The sequence below is a fragment of the Equus przewalskii genome, chromosome 15 (assembly GCF_037783145.1).
Source record: "Equus przewalskii isolate Varuska chromosome 15, EquPr2, whole genome shotgun sequence".
In the NCBI taxonomy this organism is placed as follows: domain Eukaryota; kingdom Metazoa; phylum Chordata; class Mammalia; order Perissodactyla; family Equidae; genus Equus; species Equus przewalskii.
In genome coordinates, this window is record NC_091845.1 from 83,211,458 (window position 1) to 83,230,688 (window position 19,231).

At 41.2% G+C, this 19,231-nt stretch overlaps 1 protein-coding gene across 5 annotated transcripts in view; it reads left to right on the forward strand.

Annotated features, from left to right (window-relative positions):
* AGTR1 (angiotensin II receptor type 1) overlaps positions 1-16,296 on the forward strand; it is a 44,738-nt gene extending 28,442 nt beyond the window's left edge. For 4 of the 5 annotated variants that reach the window (XM_070576267.1, XM_070576266.1, XM_070576269.1 and 1 more), the window contains one exon: positions 14,305-16,296. In XM_070576267.1, the coding sequence (XP_070432368.1) occupies positions 14,351-15,427 (1,077 nt within the window). In that variant the 5' untranslated portion in view covers positions 14,305-14,350 and the 3' untranslated portion in view covers positions 15,428-16,296. Of the gene's footprint in view, positions 1-3,509; positions 3,700-14,304 lie in introns of those variants that run through there. The other variant, XM_070576270.1, reaches the window with a different exon arrangement.
* The last annotated feature ends 2,935 nt before the right edge of the window (positions 16,297-19,231 follow it).

Below are 19,231 nucleotides of genomic sequence, written 5' to 3' on the forward strand. Positions count from 1 at the left end.
AACCCTTTTTCTAAATATTATTGTTATTTAGAAACTCTAGTTCTTTGACTACAGAAACAACTACTCAGTGCCCTCTTAGATCAGCACAGCAGTCAGGCAGAGCAGGCAAGAAACAGACTCAACAAGTCATTGAAACTCCTTGGTCACCACACTTCCAGAGACTCTGGTGGTACCCGGGTATGTTTATCCTCTCTCTTTCTCACTTTTCTCTACTTGGTTGAATTCTAATGAGAGTCTTGATGACAGGTTACATTTAATGTGGTGTTCCACAGAGAAAACAAGCCAAATGTGAATGCAAAGTCGAATTTACATTCAAATATCGCGAAGTCATTTCAGACCCTGTGATGCAGACTGCCTCCCGCTGGCCTCAGTTGGATTCCCACAGGCAGTGCCTACGGCGGTGACACCACCAGAGGGCAGGGTTTGACTTCCACACCTGGTGGCTTCCTCCCTCCCTAGGCAACCTTGGGACCACTCTAACAGCCATCAAATCCCTTGAAGACCTTATAATGAATCTCTCTTCCAGTGTACTTGTGCAGAATCCTGGAGGTCCAGAAAATGATTAGAGAGGGTAATTTCTAGAATGATCTGACACAGCAGATATTTAGTCAACTCGCAATTTCAGAGCTCCTGCTAAGTAGTACTCGACATGACTTTGGAGATTTGAAGGTTACCCAACAGGATTTTATCTTCTGAAGGATCTATAGTTGCCCTGGGAGGATATGAATATAATATATGAAACGAAAGCCACCAGTAAAACATAGTATACTGTTAACTTATTCCATAAAAGATAAGAACTACAGATTATCAAGAACTGAAAAAAAAGGAGGGACTAGAATAAGGTTTCTCAACAGCAGCCGTATTGACATCTTAGGCTAAGTGATTCTTTGTTGTGGGGCCTGTCCTGTGCCTTATGAGCTGATTAGCACCATCTCTTGTCTCTACCCAGTAGATACTGGTACCAACCCCCTCGTCCCTCTCCCTCTGTTGTGAGAACCAAAAATGTCTCCAGACATCGCCAAACATCCCTGGAGGGCAAAATTACCCCTGGACTACAGCATGAAGAGATAACCTTACCAAAAAATAAATAAATAACTGAGCCTTGAAACTTTAGAGTGTGAAAAATGTGAAGACTTGCTCGCTGTGCCTCGGTTTCCTCATCTGAAGAATGGGAATACGTTGCCGTCCTTCATAGGCCTTGTGTGAGTTTGCTAGGGCTGCCATAACAAGGTACCACAGACTTGGTGGCTTACACAACAGAAATTTATTTTCTCAACATTTCTGGAAGCTAGAACTTCAAGATCAGGGTGCCGCCAAGGTTGGTCTGGTGAGACCTGTCCTCCTCACTTGCAGATGGCCACCTTCTCGCTCTCTTCACCTGGCTTTTCCTCTGTGCAAGCACTTCCCTGGTGTGTCTTCCTCTTATAAGGACACCAGTCCTATTGGATTAGGGCCCCAACCTTAATAACCGCGTTTAACCTTAATGACCTCTTTAAAGGCCCTATCTCCAAACACAGTCACATTGGGAATGACGGCTTCAACCTGTGAATTGCAGGGACACATTCAGTCCACAACAGGGCTCTTGAAAGGATGAAAGCAATTAGCACAATTCTTGGCACATGGTAAGCATTCAATTAATCATAAATCATAAATGTTACTCTTGTTAACGTAAAGCCACAATTGTAAGTCCTTTTTGTGAATCAGATACCACCAGAAACACAGAAGAGTATCAAACAATTGTCCATTAAATAAGCTTGCTTGAACACTTGTGTGTCACTTTGTGCTGGAGTTCTGTGGCTGAAAAGTTTAAATTGACATTTTCCCCACTGACGTAGCTAATCATTTCAAGGATGCTCCATCCTCCTTCATGTGGAAGTCAAAGGGCAGTAGCGCCTGCCTCCCCAGCATCTGGTGAGCAGTTAATGATCCAGAAATAAACTTTAATGCTTTGGGGGATTTCTGTGTGTAAAGAAATTCTCTGTAAATATTTTTCCAAGAGAAAGCTTGAGAGTAATAATTCTCTTTCACCCTCTTAATTTGATTTACAAACTTCACCTGTCTTACAGGAGCTAAGAACGAATATAAATTAGGGAGAAAAAAAATTTCAAAGAGCCATGTTCTTCAGCTGGAACCGACTAACTGCAGAGATTCTGAAATCGCATGGGAACATTGGCCTTCTTCAGCCAAAAATATCTGTGTATAAAAACTAGAAGGTGTTGGATATTTCTGTCACACTGGCTTATCATTTGAAATTTCTACTTGCTCAAGTGAAATTGTGCTGGGGGTTCCCTCCCTAAGCACAGTTGCTTTAGTTTGGAGGGTTGTAGCTTTGAGGACAGGAACGGAGTGGGCTTAGCTAGCTGCAAGAACAAGCGGAGAGTTTGAATATCTCCTGAAGAAAGGGAAGCACCAGCGGGGTGGTCCTTAGCGCTGGTTCAGGAAGAGTGGAGTCAATGCTGGCAGTTGCTGCCTTGAACCGTTTTGTTGTCAGTAATAAAAGCAGAAATCGCTTCCTGAAAGGGAAGACGAGAGAAGGAGAAATGGCCATGACGAAGTTAACACAAGAGGAAATAGCATCCTGGTGTGGCACAGGATGTTCAAAAAGATTCTCCTTGTCCTGCAAGAGTTGTGCTGTATGAGTAATGTGCCACTTCACGACATAGCCCTTCTATGCAGAAATGCTGCATTTCCACTTTACTTTTATTCCACAACTAAAAGGGGGCTTCTTATTTTACATTTAGAAGAGCACCTCTAACAATCGAAGGCAAAAGTGGTGCAACTATCTTTTAAAGCTCTCTTGGAAGGAGTTCATTTTTTTTCCTCCTGCTCAGACTGCACACAAATACTGGAAATATATTTTCATTTTAAATCTGCTGTGTGGCATCTGGTAACTCATTTCTTGCTAATGAAGTTTTCACAGAAAGCAGCAGTCACCGGTATCTCATCGTATTTTTCAGTTGGCAAAGTGTTGTTTACCTTTTATTGGCCCAGCATCCATGCCTCTTATCACACACTGTTTAATTGGAACATACAAGTAGCCCCACGTAGAAAATGACTGGAGTGGTAAGTAATAGTAGAGGTGATGGTCTGAACTTTGTATTATAAGCAGTGGGGTGGTATCACTGTAATTTATATTTTAAAATTGTGTAGGTATTCAGGAGAATGATTAGAGCAGGCAAAATAGCCAGTCCAAGCAGCTTACCAGCAGTGGCTTCTAGGCTTCCTCTCTGAGCCTTTCCACCTTTCTGGGACTTCAGTTTCTTCCGCTTCCGGCACCATGTGCAGCTTCCCAATCTCTCTTATCCAGATTTGCCTTCAGGGAGAAAATTAGTTTTTCACACCATAGTGTGAATTTAATGACACGAACAAAAGTCTCAAAGCTACAGGATCTCATGCATCTCCACACACGTGATCTCACTCGACGTTCCCACCAATGTTGTGAGCCAGACTGGACAGATATTTTTTAGTTCATCATTGTCATGAACTTCCATATCATTATCATTTTCCAGATGAAGAAAATCAGTCACAGCTTAAGAAGCTGAAGGCCCCGCGGCTCATGAGAAGTAAAGCATGACCCTGGTTGCAGTCCTTGGGTTCCCATCACCGTGCTCTTCTACTCCCTCAAGTCTGCCTCTCACCTGAGTCAGGCGAGTGTGTCTCCTCCCCCAGGAAGAGCTTGGTTCTAATGGAGGTAGGGAGGTGGGTATCGCCCACCCCACCCCAGTTAAAGAAATTCCAGACCTCTGTGAGTAGGTGCACAGCGTGTTTTCCTAGGTGACATCCTGTTGGGCATCCCTAAACTACGCCAGGCGTGGATGTTTGGAAGAAATACACAGTTTCACTCATAATTCTCCAGCTGCCCTGGGGAGTCTGTCGTACTTCAGGTTGTGATGCCTCCACGGGGCCGAATGCAAACATGGTAGTCGAGGGCACTTTTGTTGTTTGTTGGATTTGTTTTTGCCTGTTACTCATGATTATCAGCATATAAGCCAGAGTTGCAAATTGAGACGCCAGTCGGGCAGTGACTTTAAAACATTAGTGCGCATCAGAATCACCTCGAGGGCTCAGTAAATATGCTGGCCCCACCCCCAGAGTTTCTGACCCAGGGGGCCGGGTGGGGCCTGAGATGTGCACACCTAAGGCGTTCCCAGGTGATGCTGATGCTGCTGGTCCAGGGAGCACGCTTTCAGAACTGTTGCTGGAAGGCTAGGTAGGTGACAGAGTGAGAAGGGCACCTAACGCTGTGCTGTGCAGCCGGTGGGCAGCCCGAGGTGCCTGGGCACCTGAAGGGCGGCGAGTCTCAGCTGAGACGGGCTGGAAACGTAAGTTAGACCCAGGATTTTGAAGACTTGGTACAAAAACAGAGTAAAATATCTCAATTTTTATATTGACTACATGTTGAAATGACTATTTTGGATATATTGGGTTAAACAAAATATGTTATCAAAACTAATTCCACCTGTTTCTCCTTATTTTTTTAATGTAGCTACTACGAAAATTTTAATTACATATGGGGCTCGCGTTTTCTTTCTTTTGAACGGCACTGACCTAAAGAATCAGAAAATAGAGAATTGGTTGGGATTAGTGAACCTACAGAAGATTCAAATCCCAACAGCTGTAAGCACTTTGGGGGCCAAAGAAAATAGATGTGTTGGTCAGATTTAGCCTGAGGGCCCCACTTTGTACCCAGCCCTTTGCTGTCACAAGGATTAAATGCAGAAGCTATTCGGTCTCTACCATTTTACCTTTCTTTCAGCGTTAGTCAAGTGCCTTGGTATAGTTCTTGAAATAAAAGTGTTCAGTTAAAATAATGAAAAATATTTCTGCTGAATTTCTGAATGAAAAAGTCCATTAGTCTTTTGAAGTTCCGAGCTTTCTTTCATTAAATTCACTTCAATTATCCTCGCATTGTGGAAAGGTTCTATTTTCAAACTGCTTTTATGTCTTCCAAAGACCTCACTTCTTACCTTGAACAATCTATGGGACAGAGGTGAGAACAGGTGCTGGTATTCGCATTCTAAATATTTCGTAATATTTGAGGAATAAAGAAGTAAGAGATGAAATTTCCTGCATGTGATGGCGTCGCTGGTTAGTGACAGAGCACGCTCCTCAACAGGCCTCTGGTCCAGTGCTTTCTCCACCAGACTGTTTTGGTGTCTCTTAGTTTTTACAGCATTTTAATGAAAAAAAAAAGTAGCATACAAAACTGTGTTTTAAAAAAAGATAACTCTATGAGAAAGTCATGGAAACATTATCCTTACAAAATTCGTTTTCTTAGGACAAAATTCTATTTAGCTCTTCAAAACACTCAATATAAATAGTTCAAAGTATTACACTAAGTAATACATTACTGTGAGGTTCTTTTATAATACTCTACCCTCACCTCTCTTTTTATCTGGGCAACTGAACCATGTTAACTATTTGCTAAACTTGAAAAAGTTGTATTTTCCCCATGAAGAATCTGTGAGTAGGTTAATAAATTAACAATGGCACATTGCGCCGCCGTTTCCACAGGACCGTGCGATCTGGACTCCTAGCTGCAGGGCGTGCTTGTAACTTCGACGTGCAGCCGCAAGCCAGTCCGTCTGGACTCTTCACCTGGTGTCGCCAGGACGAATGTGGGCACGCCTCAGAGGCTCACAGGCTTTGGCCACAAATGCAGTAAAACCAAGTAGTCTAGACGGGGCCCAAACCTACAACCTTGACCTCATTAACCTAGGGTCACAACCACTATCCAAATGCTATGCTGGGCAAACATTTTTTTGAGTAGATAATTAACGTAAAAAATGGGGCAAAAAACCACTGTCACTATAATATAGTAATCTTACGTGGAGTTTCTTTGTTCATCTTTGATCGAAGGTGAAATTCTTTTGCTTTTAATACAAAGAGTTCTTGTCTATAATTATAGAACGTTAAATCATTGTAGCACTAATAATATGTATATTGACAGCTAGACAGGAAGTTGGCTGAGTTAATGATTTGTCGGGTCATTTCTATTTGTCAACCATTATTGCCTTTATCTTCAAAAGATGTATATGTATTCAAAAGAAAGATTATGAAATTTCAGTGTTTCAGGAGACTTTTTAAGCATGTACCAGCTGCCTAAGGATGCAGAGGTCCGGAGAAGCTAAGTGACTGGCTCAGGGTCACCTCGCTAGTGAATGGGAGAGTCAGAATTAGAACCCTAGTCTCCTTGCACATTGCGGGACCACGTTGTAGGCTGTCATTCAAAGAACATTCCTACTGCAGTCAGGACGTGGAGCAATTCAGGGAAAGGTACAACGCACTGAATAGTTAGTCCTTTGAGCTTCATTTAAATTTTATAGTTATATGGTTTGTATGTTAAAAACTTTAATCTGAAGTGAATTGCCATGTGGCCAATAATCTCTAACATAAAACTCATAATACGTATAAACTCCATAATATTATCATAATTTCTTAAGGATAAAAATTAATTAGTGCTTCCTTTCCTGCCCAATATCTTTCTTCATACTCCTTAAAGTGGAATCTGAAATGATATGAGTAGTTTTTGCTGCTGAATTAAAGTCTCAAAGACAAAATGAGGAGTGGCTTCCCATATGGAATCGGGGGTTTTGTGTACAAGTTGGATGAAGCAGCTGTTGTTGACTGAGATGCCAACATAGATGCTGCCTTTTTCATCTGTTGCGAAATAAAAGCTTGTGAACAGTCTCCAAGAGCCATATCATTAAAAATGATATTTCCTCCTCTTGATGGCCGAAATGCTGATCCTTTAAAATGTGATTATGATTCCCTGGGTGAAATTCTGAGTCCATAAGTTTGAGGAATTTGGGAGTGTAAGAGGACAAGGGCTCATTTAGATATAAGTTTTCTTTCAAGCTAGGCTTTATTTTCCTCTTCTCCTGGTCTCCAGAGCACTGCTCTTTCTAGGCTCACTGGAAAGCCTTCCGTGGCCCTCTGTGCTTAACATAGCAAGAATGTTTCCTACTAACACCAACATGTCAAAGGAAGATTTTTAAGCACATGATTAGACTTAATCATATATCTTTCATCCCTACCTGTTTCTCCTTTCTTTTTGAAATTTAAAAAAAAAAAAGTCTACAGGGGCCAGCCCAGTGGCATAGCAGTTAAGTTCACATGCTCCACTTCAGCAGCCTGTGGTACACAGGTTCAGATCCTGGGTGTGGACCTACACACCGCTTATCAAGCCATGCTGTGGCAGGCGTCCCACGTGTAAAACAGAGGAAGATGGGCACAGATGCGAGCTCAGGGCCAGTCTTCATCAGCAAAAAGAGAAGGATTGGCAGCAGAAGTTAGCTCAGGGCTGATCTTCCTAAAAGAAAACGTCATACAATAAAAACAGCCAAGAGTTTAGGATAGAAAAGAGCAGGAGGAAATGTAGGCATGAAGGGAGTTGTTCAGGGGGCTTGGGGTAGTCACCACAACTGAGTTGTTTAAACTGTGATTTATGACAAGTAGGAGCTTCTAGAGTGGAGAGAAATGTCATTGTAATTTGGTGTTACATTTTTAGATATTAAAGTACTGAATGATTCCCAAGAAGCAAAAATTTAGGATTAATATTTTACTTTCCTTGAAATTTATACCCTAACTTGGAAGGAACTTCTGAATTTCCTTTCCTAAAGCTGAGTTCTTTAGGCTCTTGGACTATTTGGGAGGGCTAGTTGAGGATGCCAGAACGTTTAACCACCATCGCCACAGTTGGTTACAATGGGTATGTGCAGAAATAAGGAAGCAGTATACACTGTTTTCATTTCTTGTGAGTGCAGGCCACAGTGGATGATACTGACTTGGGAAGAAGGCCAGAAACCTCTATTTACCACTTAGACATATCACACAGCCATTCATTAAGTCTGAGGAAGCTGAATCTTAAGTACTTAATTAGTATGGCATTAATACTTCTAATAAAATATTTTTGTATTAAGGGAAACGTTCATCCAGGAATTGTAGAGGTGAACAAAATCATCTCCAAGGAAAGTATTTAACATAGAGCAGTTAGGCTGGGATTGCCAGCCAGGAGCATGACATTCTCCTGTGCATCTGACTTGAAAGCAATTCTAGTCACTTGCCCCATGATGCTAGGCTCTCTGCTGTGCTCCCTGATTCATGGCTGCCATGTCTACCAGCATGAAGGAGGGTGTACCCAGAAAGGCTTAGATGCCTCATCAAAGGGCATGGTGGGGGGCAGGGGGAGGTGAAGAGGGGCAAGACTTTAATCCAAAGCTTATTGGGTCCAAGCAACTTAACTATTATCTCCAAATAATGTGTAGGGCAACTTCCAGTCAAGATGAAGACAATGGACTAAAAAATCGTGGACATTACCGTTCTTTCCCTAAATACATAAAATCTCAGATCACAGCTCTGAATAAGAATTGAGACCACATGGGCCAGAGAAGAACCAACACCAGATACAAAAGTGAGATAAAATTCTAATGAGTTCACCGGGATGGAAGTCAAGACCGTTAGACTCATGTCCTAAAGACAATTGAAAGTGATTTCCTGGTTCAAGCCAGGAACTGGAAAATTACTGCTTGTTGTGAGCAAACACTAGCTAACTTCTGTCGCCCGGCAAAAACTTGAGAATGCGTGGAGGGCCTGGTCTGCAGTAACTGCAGACAAAGTGTGAAGTTGGAAATTGGGCTGAAAATTGGCACCAAAAGCTTTTCCAGGTCAAGTGATGTATGCCCAAGCAGAAATTTCACAGGCTACCACCCTCCAGACACTCAGGCCTCCTAAGGAAGTTAATTCCCACTACAGATGAACTCACAGTCCAAGATTACAAAACCCAAGATGGAGGCGAAGGCCAAGAAAGAGTGTCCACAGATGAAACGTGTAGAATTTATGCCTGAAGAGCTACAAATAGTAAAGAAATTGGATGGGGGCTCGTAACACAGAGGTGTTCAAAATGTTTAAGGAGATAAAGGTAGAGATAGACCCCATAAAATAAGAACTGAAGGTTAAGAAATAAAACACGTGGATTTGGGGGAAAAAAAAAAAAGTGGGAACCCTAAAAGTTGTACTGCCAACTTCTATGATTCACTGAATTCACAAATGGATACTGACTAACAGTTGCATCCTGGAGAATGCCTCGTTCATTCCTTGGGGAAAAAACACAGGAGCAGGAACGCCTGCTTTCTAGAGTCTGAATTATAAAATAGGAACAATAAAGAGGATGAGTTTTGAACAGGATGGTTTATTGAGCTGTCCAGCACTACAAGCAAATGACTTACGAACACTGGCCTACTCTTTTTGATATTTGAGGAAGGTACTTTGATGGAAGTCTATTCTAAAATATAATTACTTGGTCTTTAGTTCTCTCTTTATTATCATAGGGAACTATGGGGTATTTTTTTTCTTTAGATTACAAACTCATTAAAAACGGAGCTTGTAATGAACAATTTAATTAGATTGGTTTTGGCTTGCCTAAAAGCTTAAGAAGGTATTAATATTCTAATCAAAAGTCTTAGGGAAATATTCTTAGAATTTTTAAAAAAAAAGAAAGAAAGGAAATCTTCTTTCTTAGGCTTGCTTTAAGAACCAGGGAAGCTGTCAGGGAATACGAGCTAACTCCTACGGAAACAAGCCATGGAGAAATGTGGTGTGCCCACTCTGTGCCAACCGTGTGTTTGCAGCAGACTGAAAGTTCCCACCTGACTCATGGCAAATTTATTCAGCTGCTTAAGATTATTTTTTACTCATACATTGAAGAAACAACAGCTTGTTATTTTTAGCCTTTTACTGGCAAGAGAAGGAGCTTACCAACGATAAACCTTTTGTTTTTCTCTCTCACGCCTTTTCGACCCATGGCTGAATCAGTTCTTGCCTTACATTAAAAAAATAATAGTAAAGCTTCAAATAAAACACATTTATTAAGCACTTACTATCTGAAAGCTACGCCCAGTGCTCTTTCACGTTACCTCATTTAATTCCTATGACAATCATGTGCAATAAGCATCATTGTTCCCATTTCTTAAAGGTGAGGAAACTGAGGCTCCTGTTCAGAGAAATGGGGTGATAGCCAGAGTAACACAGATTTGTAAGTTGCAAAGGAAGATTCCATTACAAGTATTTTGACTCCAAATCCCATTTTCTTTCCCCCAAGAGGAAATAGTGCTGTGGAATTCATGTAGGCCACAGAACCTGCGTAAAAGCTATGGTGAGACCCAGACACAGGGAGAGTGGATCTTCCTGTGTCTTTTATCAGTTTTCTACCTGGCTGTAACCCTGCTGGGAGGAGCAGCAGACTGAGATGGGAATGTAGCTGCTTTCTGGGACTCCTAAGTTTGGTGTTCCTATAGATCACATCTCTCTCTCCTGCAGCTTCTCACCCAAACAGCATCCTTTCAGCTTCGAAGAGAGTAGAACGCCATTCCTTCCCACTCATTTGTCATCAGTCTAAGGAGGCTGCCAATCACAAGGTTCCATTTTGCCTCTTTCCTGAGAAGCAAGTTTCTCTACAGAAGCTATCTGTGGCAACAGTGCAGACCAGAGGACAGTATTTCTTGCACACCAGGATGACCTGGGTCGCATCCCTTCCAGTGCACATTCAGACCCCACACCCCTGCCCAGAAGGCTGTGCAGCATCTGTAAATTTACAAGCTCAGTTTCCCATGGATGATGCTGTAGACATTTGTAAGGAGGGAGAAGTTCAATGACGACACGATCTCTACCCCACCTTCGCCGGCCAGCTGGCTGCCTTTAAGTTCTAGCCAGTCTGTTTCCCATACATCCTCCACATCCAAGTGGCATCCTCTCTGGGAAGTGTCCTTAATCATCCCTGTACCCCCACCACCAGGTTGGGTCAATGACAAGCACAGCACGTTCCACATGCCGCTAGTATGGCACAGTTTAACACACTGCAGATAATTCAGTTTTTAAGACTCCTTCCTCCCAGCTAGACTCAAATGACTCCAAGAAGGAGAACTGTGACTTGACTTATTTTGCATCTGTGACCCTAGAACGAAATAGTTGTTCAGTAAATAGGGGATGAATGGCTGACTGCCTGCTGTACTACTTGCATCTCTGCTTCTCTGCTCTTGCTCCCGCTGTTTCCACCATGGAAAATTCCTCTCCAAGATCCTTCACCCTCAAGTAGGAGAAAATTAGTTTCTTTACTAGGTAGGAAGTCTTGGTCATTACTTATATAATAAACTTTATGTAAAATGTTCTTCTAGTTAGTATATGCAATGCTACATCCAGAGTTCTCAAGTGATATACTCATTAAAATAATAAATACTCACTAACATTTCCAGGCATGCTCCGCTAGTTGTTCAGAACAACCTTTTACATATTAAATATTAGTCAATATGGATCGATGGGAATTGGAGAAAAGGCTGACCTCAGATTGTGAAGGAATTGAAGTCCAAAACCATATTTGTAGGGGGCCGGCCTGGTGGCATAGTGGTTAATTTCTTGCACTCTGCTTCGGCGGCCCAGGGTTCACCGGTTTGGATCCCGGGTACTGACCTACACACTGCTCATCAAGCCATGCTGTGGCAGCATCCCACATACAAAAAATAGAGGAAGACTGGCATAGATGTTAGCTCAGAGACACTGTTCTTCAAGCAAAAAGAGGAAGATTGACAACAGATGTTAGCTCAAGGCCAATCTTCCTCACCAAGAACAAAACAAAACTGTATTTATAAAATGATCCTTTCAAATGCAAACTTTTTCCCTTGGAAATTCTTTTATAAGTGATGGTTAAAGTTCCAGCCTAGTCAGTAAACTTCTATTCACTCTCAACACAGGATTAATGGAACCAACCTGAGTTGTGTGCCCTCAAAGTGGGGTCAAGAGAGGAAAGAGGAAAGAGAGGAGAATTTCCTCCCTGGTTTCAGGCGCCCAGGCTCAGGGCACCTAAGGGATCCTAACACATCAAGTTTATTGGTTCCTGTCTTTTAGTGCCCTTTTGCCCAAGCTGAAACAAATATTTACCTCTGCCCTAGTTTTCAGTTGTGCAGTTCACCCAGGCCACTTTTAATCTTTAAGCTTCTTTAACCTTGACATTTCTAATTTTTTCCTATGCAAAATCCAACTGATAACAGATGTTAGAAGGAGAGCAAATAAGTAAATTAATCCACGTTAAGGTGTAAATGACTGCTAGCCCTTAAACCTTTTATGAAGCATTTAATTTTTAATAGAGAATATTTGTTTACCTAAATGAATTATGCTTATCAATTGGCATAATTTCAGTAACTGTAATAAAATGAACTGAAAAATTAGCAAAGAGTAGAGAAATCCTTCTGGGTGAGGAAGAGATGGGTCATACCTGCCTGAGAGCCTGGCCCCAGCTTCCATTAAATTATTCCTTCTTTTCATCCTCTGTTTTGTAAACCACAGATTTCTAAAAGTGCCCAGGGTGTTTTTGTCAGTTTGGTTTGGTTGGTTTTGGTTTTGGTTGTTTATCCAAGGGGAGGCCCAGGTTGGCACTGAGCATTTTCTGTGATTCTTTGGGGAGCAGAATATAAATGGATTTCATTAGCCCGAAAGAAATTAGTCTCAGTACTCTACACTCATAGCTTTTAAAGTATATACTGTTCACTCATTCATTTGTCCACTCGCTCTGTTATTCAGCAGACGCTTGTCGTCTGCCTCCTGGAATGTGCAGGGCCTACACTAGCAAAGCAGGTGATTCCAAGCAAGCCCTGCCCTAAGCAGCTGACAAACCATGGAGAAGAGCGTGTATCAGACCTTTATACTATAGTGTCAGAACCTGCATCCTGGGTGCCAAAGCGGCTCAGAAAGTGGAACAGCCAATTTCCAGAAAAGTCAGGAAGGTTCCACAGAGGATGTGACATTTGGGGTAGATAGTGCCTGTTTGTGGAGGCTGATGCCCCGGTGAATGAAGAGAGAAGAAAGGGATCTAGATTATTTAAAGCTGCGTACAAAGGAAAAGATAATGAGGACATGGAGACAAAAACTTCGGCAGGGAGAATAACTGCCTCCTTGGGGAGGCCAACAGGCCACTGAAGAGCCCTTTTATTCCCAGTGTTTCCTCTTAAAACTCGGCCGCTTGAGTCTCATCCCTCTCAGCATCACTGTGCACCAGGATGGACACTACCTGGGCGCACGTGCTTCCCCAGCGCTCCCGGATGCCAAGCACAGCTCTCCTGGGCAGACTAGTGCTGTCTTATTCCTGTTCCTCTTCTTGCCCAGGACCATGCTCATCTAGGGACCTGCTCCTGGGGCAGCAATAGGATCTTTACCCAGCACCACTGCCCTGCCTGCTGGCCTTGCCTGTGCCCACTGCTAACCTTCGCCTCAGAGCATGCCTGTGCCACAGCCTGAGATGTCTCCCTCGTGGAATCTTCAGCCTCCTTCCCAAGGGTTTTCAGAAGGACTCTTGTATAGGGCAGAATATGTTGATTTTCTAAATCACATAAATGAATCGTTTGATTGTTGATTATGTAAAATATTAGAGCAAATATTTACAGAAGTCTTTGTGCAGCTCATTCCTGAGCATCTGATTTCTTCCTAAAATCCTAAAGGACGGCTGGTATCTCAAGCCCCACACAAAAGATGTGGTTTATTGATATTCCTGACCTAATCTGTTCATTTGACATCCTTGCCATACAAAGGGTTAATCTCAGAATTGGCTGGTGGGCACAAAATTACGAGATTCAGGCCCTTTTGTTAGACTGAGTTGGAAGTTAAATAAGTGGTTACTGACTGTAGCAGCCTGGAAAACCATGGAAAGAATGCTATTCCCCAAAGTCTTGAGCCTCCCTCTTATTCCCTCTAAAATCAGTTCTCACCATGACCGATTCCTCAGCAACCTAGAGGCGGCTATTCCGCCCACTTCAGCGAGAATGCTAATAATTTTTGTACGTAAGTAAAGATTGTGAGATGAAAGAAATGGTTTAAACAATAAGATAAGGATGTGTCACACTGCTGAGGTTAAAGACAAATTAATTAGCCTTGCTCACCTCAGGGAAAACTCATGTCTTTCTGAATAACATTTAATTCTGCAGTGCTTTCTGAGATTTAGATTGTTTTTTAATCAATTTGGAAGCTAGGATTTACTTCTAGAAAAAATGCAAAGGACCTAGATAAGTTTATTCACATAGGACCCCACTTACATTTGTCTGGAGAATATTTATCACTCCCTAAAAAAGCAACATGTCCTAAAAATTAATTTAAATGTGCACTCTTAGATTTCATCTGTTCACAGTTTTCTCCATTAAATATGACCTAATTTTTTTCCCTAGGACTAAAGTTGAGTTACTGTGTTTATGATTGAGAAATACAACTATTTGTTTACAACTGGAAGTTAAAATGTTTTTACCTTTTCATTTTTATTTTCTCTAGGTGCATTTGGCATAGTGTCTGAGCCTAGTTAACCCGGGAAATCAAAATGATGCTCAACTCTTCCACTGAAGAGGGTATTAAAAGAATCCAGGATGACTGTCCCAAAGCTGGAAGGCACAATTACATATTTGTCATGATCCCTACTTTATACAGCATCATCTTTGTGATCGGAATATTCGGAAACAGCTTGGTGGTGATTGTCATTTACTTTTACATGAAACTAAAGACCGTGGCCAGTGTTTTTCTTTTGAATTTAGCACTGGCTGATTTATGCTTTTTAATGACTTTGCCACTATGGGCTGTCTACACTGCTATGGAATACCGCTGGCCCTTCGGCAATTACCTATGTAAGATTGCTTCAGCCAGCGTCAGTTTCAACCTCTATGCCAGTGTGTTTCTACTCACGTGTCTGAGCATTGATCGCTACCTGGCTATTGTTCACCCGATGAAGTCCCGCCTGCGGCGCACGATGCTTGTGGCCAAAGTCACCTGCATCATTATTTGGACGCTAGCCGGCTTGGCCAGTTTGCCAACTATAATCCACCGCAATGTATTTTTCATCGAGAACACCAATGTCACAGTTTGTGCTTTCCATTATGAATTCCAAAATTCAACCCTCCCTATAGGGCTAGGCCTAACCAAGAATATACTGGGTTTCTTGTTTCCTTTCCTGATCATTCTTACAAGTTATACTCTTATTTGGAAGACCCTAAAGAAGGCTTATGAAATTCAAAAGAACAAGCCAAGAAATGATGATATTTTCAAGATAATTATGGCAATTGTGCTTTTCTTTTTCTTTTCCTGGGTTCCCCACCAAATATTCACTTTTCTGGATGTATTGATTCAGCTGGGCATCATACATGACTGTAAAATTACAGATATTGTTGACACTGCCATGCCCATCACGATTTGCATAGCTTATTTTAACAATTGCCTTAATCCTCTCTTTTATGGCTTTCTTGGCAAGAAATTTAAAAAATATTTTCTCCAGCTTCTGAAATACATTCCCCCAAAGGCCAAATCCCACTCAAGCCTATCAACCAAGATGAGCACGCTTTCCTACCGCCCCTCAGACAACGGAAGCTCCTCCAAGAAGCCTGCCCCGTGTATTGAGGTCGAGTGACACCCTGGAAACCTGTCAGTGAATAACCTCATGAGAGAAGGAGCAAGAGAAACATTCCTCTACAACATGTCAACACCGAACGAGCACGAGCTACTTTTTGGAATTTAAGAAAAAAACGGATTATGTGGACTGAACTGACTTTTCTAAAGCTCTGAACAAAATCTTTTCTTTTCCTTTGCAACAAAACAAAGCAAAGCCACATTTTGCATTCGATAGATGATGGACACTCAAAGGACCATGTCAGAAACTGTATGAACATGTTGGTTTAGAAAATTTTACTGGCAGAAATGCCATCTCCCCAGTCTGCTCTTGTTCTGTTCTTTTTGATTTCCACATAAGGTATTTAGAATGTGGTAAACTTTTAGAGAAACAACGGGAGATCAGAGTGTAAGATTGCTCTGCCCAATTTCCAAAGGGCAGTAAAGCTTTTGTGCCTATTCAGCGATGAGCAACGGTGGCCCGCCCGTAGCTCCTACTACACATTTTGTAGAAAGGCTTGCTAAGCAGTAGTTGTCAAGTTTCAGAAACTTATGAAATTCAACCAGTGTCTTATAGATTCACACTGCCAAGACATGCCAGCCAAATGGCTTCTCTGTATAGTGATGTTACTGAGTTCAGCTACTTGTCAAGGTGTTACTCTGGTCCCAAGTAGTGGTGTCTTCCTAGTCATATTAGTTTTATTTCATATCTGAGAAGTATATATATTTTGTGGTAAAAAGATTGTATATCATGAAGTATGCCTTACTGTTTTAAAAACTATATATTCTACCTATATATGTGTGTGTATATCTCTATCTCTGAACTGTTGTTACTTGATTAAAATCTGGTAAAGTTATATTTACATTAAAATAAAATTTTATTGTAACGTATTTAATCTTCATTACTTAAAATAGGGGCTGATTTATTTTTAAAACAAGACAACTAAAACAGTACATATTTCCATTTAGATCTTGATACAACTGATAGTCTAATACTGTTGGTTATAGATTTTATATCCTGCCACTGAAAAGATAAAGGACACATTTTATTCCACTACACAACATGAAATAAATACATCATTTTGAATTTTCCAAAGTTTTTCATGAAACAAAGGAGAAAAACTCATTCCTTATAACAGTAAAATAATACATTATTTTATACATGAATTTTTAATATTAGAATTTTTCTAATTATATAGATGATCATTGTAGGAAATTTAGAAAATATAGAAAGCACAAAAAATAAGTCATATTTAGTTCTCCTACTGAAAAATTACAATTTTTAACAGTTGGGTGCATTTTCTTCTACTTTTTTTATATTCATTATACACACGTACATACATAAATCATGGTATTGGAGTCATAATGTGATAGTACTTTGTATACAGATTTTTCACTTAATGTCATAGCATAGTAGTTTGCTATGCCATTAAATATTTTTCGAAAACATTTTAAGAACTGCATAACATTACAAAATGCACACATATCCTGACATAGTGAGCTAGTCCCCAAATTGGACCATTTAGCTTTTTTCTGATTTTCAGTATCATAAATCGCACTGCCATGAACACTCAAGTACATGAATCTGACAAATTCCTCATGACACGCTCCCAGAAATGGTACAACTGAGTGTACAGATAGGAACTTTCTAATATTCTTAAAACATATTGCCAAATATTTTCCAGAAAACTTATAACAATTTACAATACCACCAATTATGTATGAACATTTCTCACCACAGCCTCAGCAGCATGGAATATTTACTAGATTTAAGCAGAAAAGGCAAATTTACTGTAAGGACCCAGGTGCCACATGCAAGAGCAGGGATGACACTGCCCTTGACGACAGCACTGTAGCATCTCTGCTCCCCTTGGCCAGAAACCTCATTATTCTCCCCAGAGGCCTTCCCTGCGCCTGGGGTCCACACGGAACAGGCTGAGGCACTCAGTAGGCTCAATAAACAGTGGCCAAAGGATGGGGGTGATGTATAAAATAGCTGATGGGAGGTGTGGCGGGGGCACATTCAGAGAGGCCTTGGTGGGCTGCACAGAGTCTCCACAAAGCAGCCTGTTACGTTCATATTCCCAAGATTAGAGTTAATTTTGTGAATAAATGTGGTTCCACAAGTTTCATACTATTTTCCTTTTATATTGTCTTAATTTCACTAATATAATACCAGCCACTAACTCCAAAGTTTCTTTACTATTTTCAAAGGATCATCCCTAAAATATAAATTCTAGCTCATCCAAATTATAGTGTAAACTTATCCTATTTGAAATCCCTCCAAGGCAGCTTTATAACAGTTCTTTTTTTATTCAGTTGTCATCTTAACCCAAGTGATTACAAGCACTTTGAACTTGTTGGACTTTCCGACGTTATAGTGGATAAGATTTTTGGTAGGTAATTATATTTAGATACCCTCCAACTCATCTCTTTATTAACTGGTGTGAATCACGTGTTCCAAGTCTCATTTTCATTTTGAGTTCATCAAGTTACGTTGTGATTTTTCCCCATCCCATTTTGTGAAATAGATACATATTGATAACTTTGATGATTAATCTTGCTTTTTCAGTGAGACCAACATAATATTGAAATGAGAGTCTACTTACCAAAATGTTAGGATGGGATGGCATGATTTACGCTTCATAAACATATTCAGAGGTTAGGTAGACTTCTTATTTTTTGGATTATTTTTAAAATTTTTGCAGAAAGGAGTATTTACCATAAGGATCTAGGTGCCCAACAGAACTCAAGGGCAATATGTATATTCCAATTTACATTCCAATTCTTGTTTCCCCCATGAAAGATTAATCTTAGATTAATCTTTTCAGTCAATCATTCATTCATTCATTCATTCATTGGATTCTATACATTTTGGGTTATTTACCTACTCTATGCCAGGGGACTAGGGTTGTGTAACATCCAGCTTAGAACATACGGTAACGTTTCACTCAGCTGCTGGGGGCCTATGGAAGAGAGCCCAGGGAGACACAGCTTGATGACCAAACCACGGAGAGGCTCACAGAGGTTTGACACCACAGGTTCTCAGCTTTGTAACTCTGTATACTGCGGAAATTTTTTTCCAACAATACGTACCAGCCTTGGGAACCAGAGAGGAGAAAACAGAGTCAGGCAGATCACAAAAGTAGTGAGTGAAGAAAATGAGTCCCAGAGAATTTTGGACACTGGTATGAAGGGTGAGACCCCTGAGGGCAGAGAAGAAAGTAAGTCAGAGCAGATGAGATACAGAGAGACTGAGGAGTGGGCAGAAATTGGAGGCAGCCACGCATTGCCCAATGTCAGGGTGCAAACCTCACAGGAGAGCTGCATACAGATGTTTAGGTTCCCAGGGCCATGTTGGACGCACTGGACCCAGACCAACTCCAGAGCAAGAGGGAATCTAAGTATTAGGGAGGGAAGCAAGCCATAGACAGCAGACAGAATAGTACTGGGCAAGACTCAACTGTATGACTTTTATATATTTCAGTCTGCATGTTTGGAGAGAAAAGGTCCTGTAGAACCACACTGGAGGCGTTGATGAGACTGAAGAAAAAATGTAAAAGGAATAAGAAAATGGAAGAGGTGGAATATTGGAGCTAACGATCAAAGAGTCAGATTTTCCAAACTTAAAAATTTGATTGAATCAGTTAAAATATGACATCTGGGAGCCAGCCCTGTGGCCTGATGGTTAGGTTCAGTGTGCTCTGCTTCAGTGGCCCAGGTTCAGTTCCCAGGCACAGACCTACACCACTCGTCAGCGGCCATGCTGTGGCAGCAACCCACATACAAAATAGAGGAAGACTGGCACAGATGTTAGCTCAGGGCA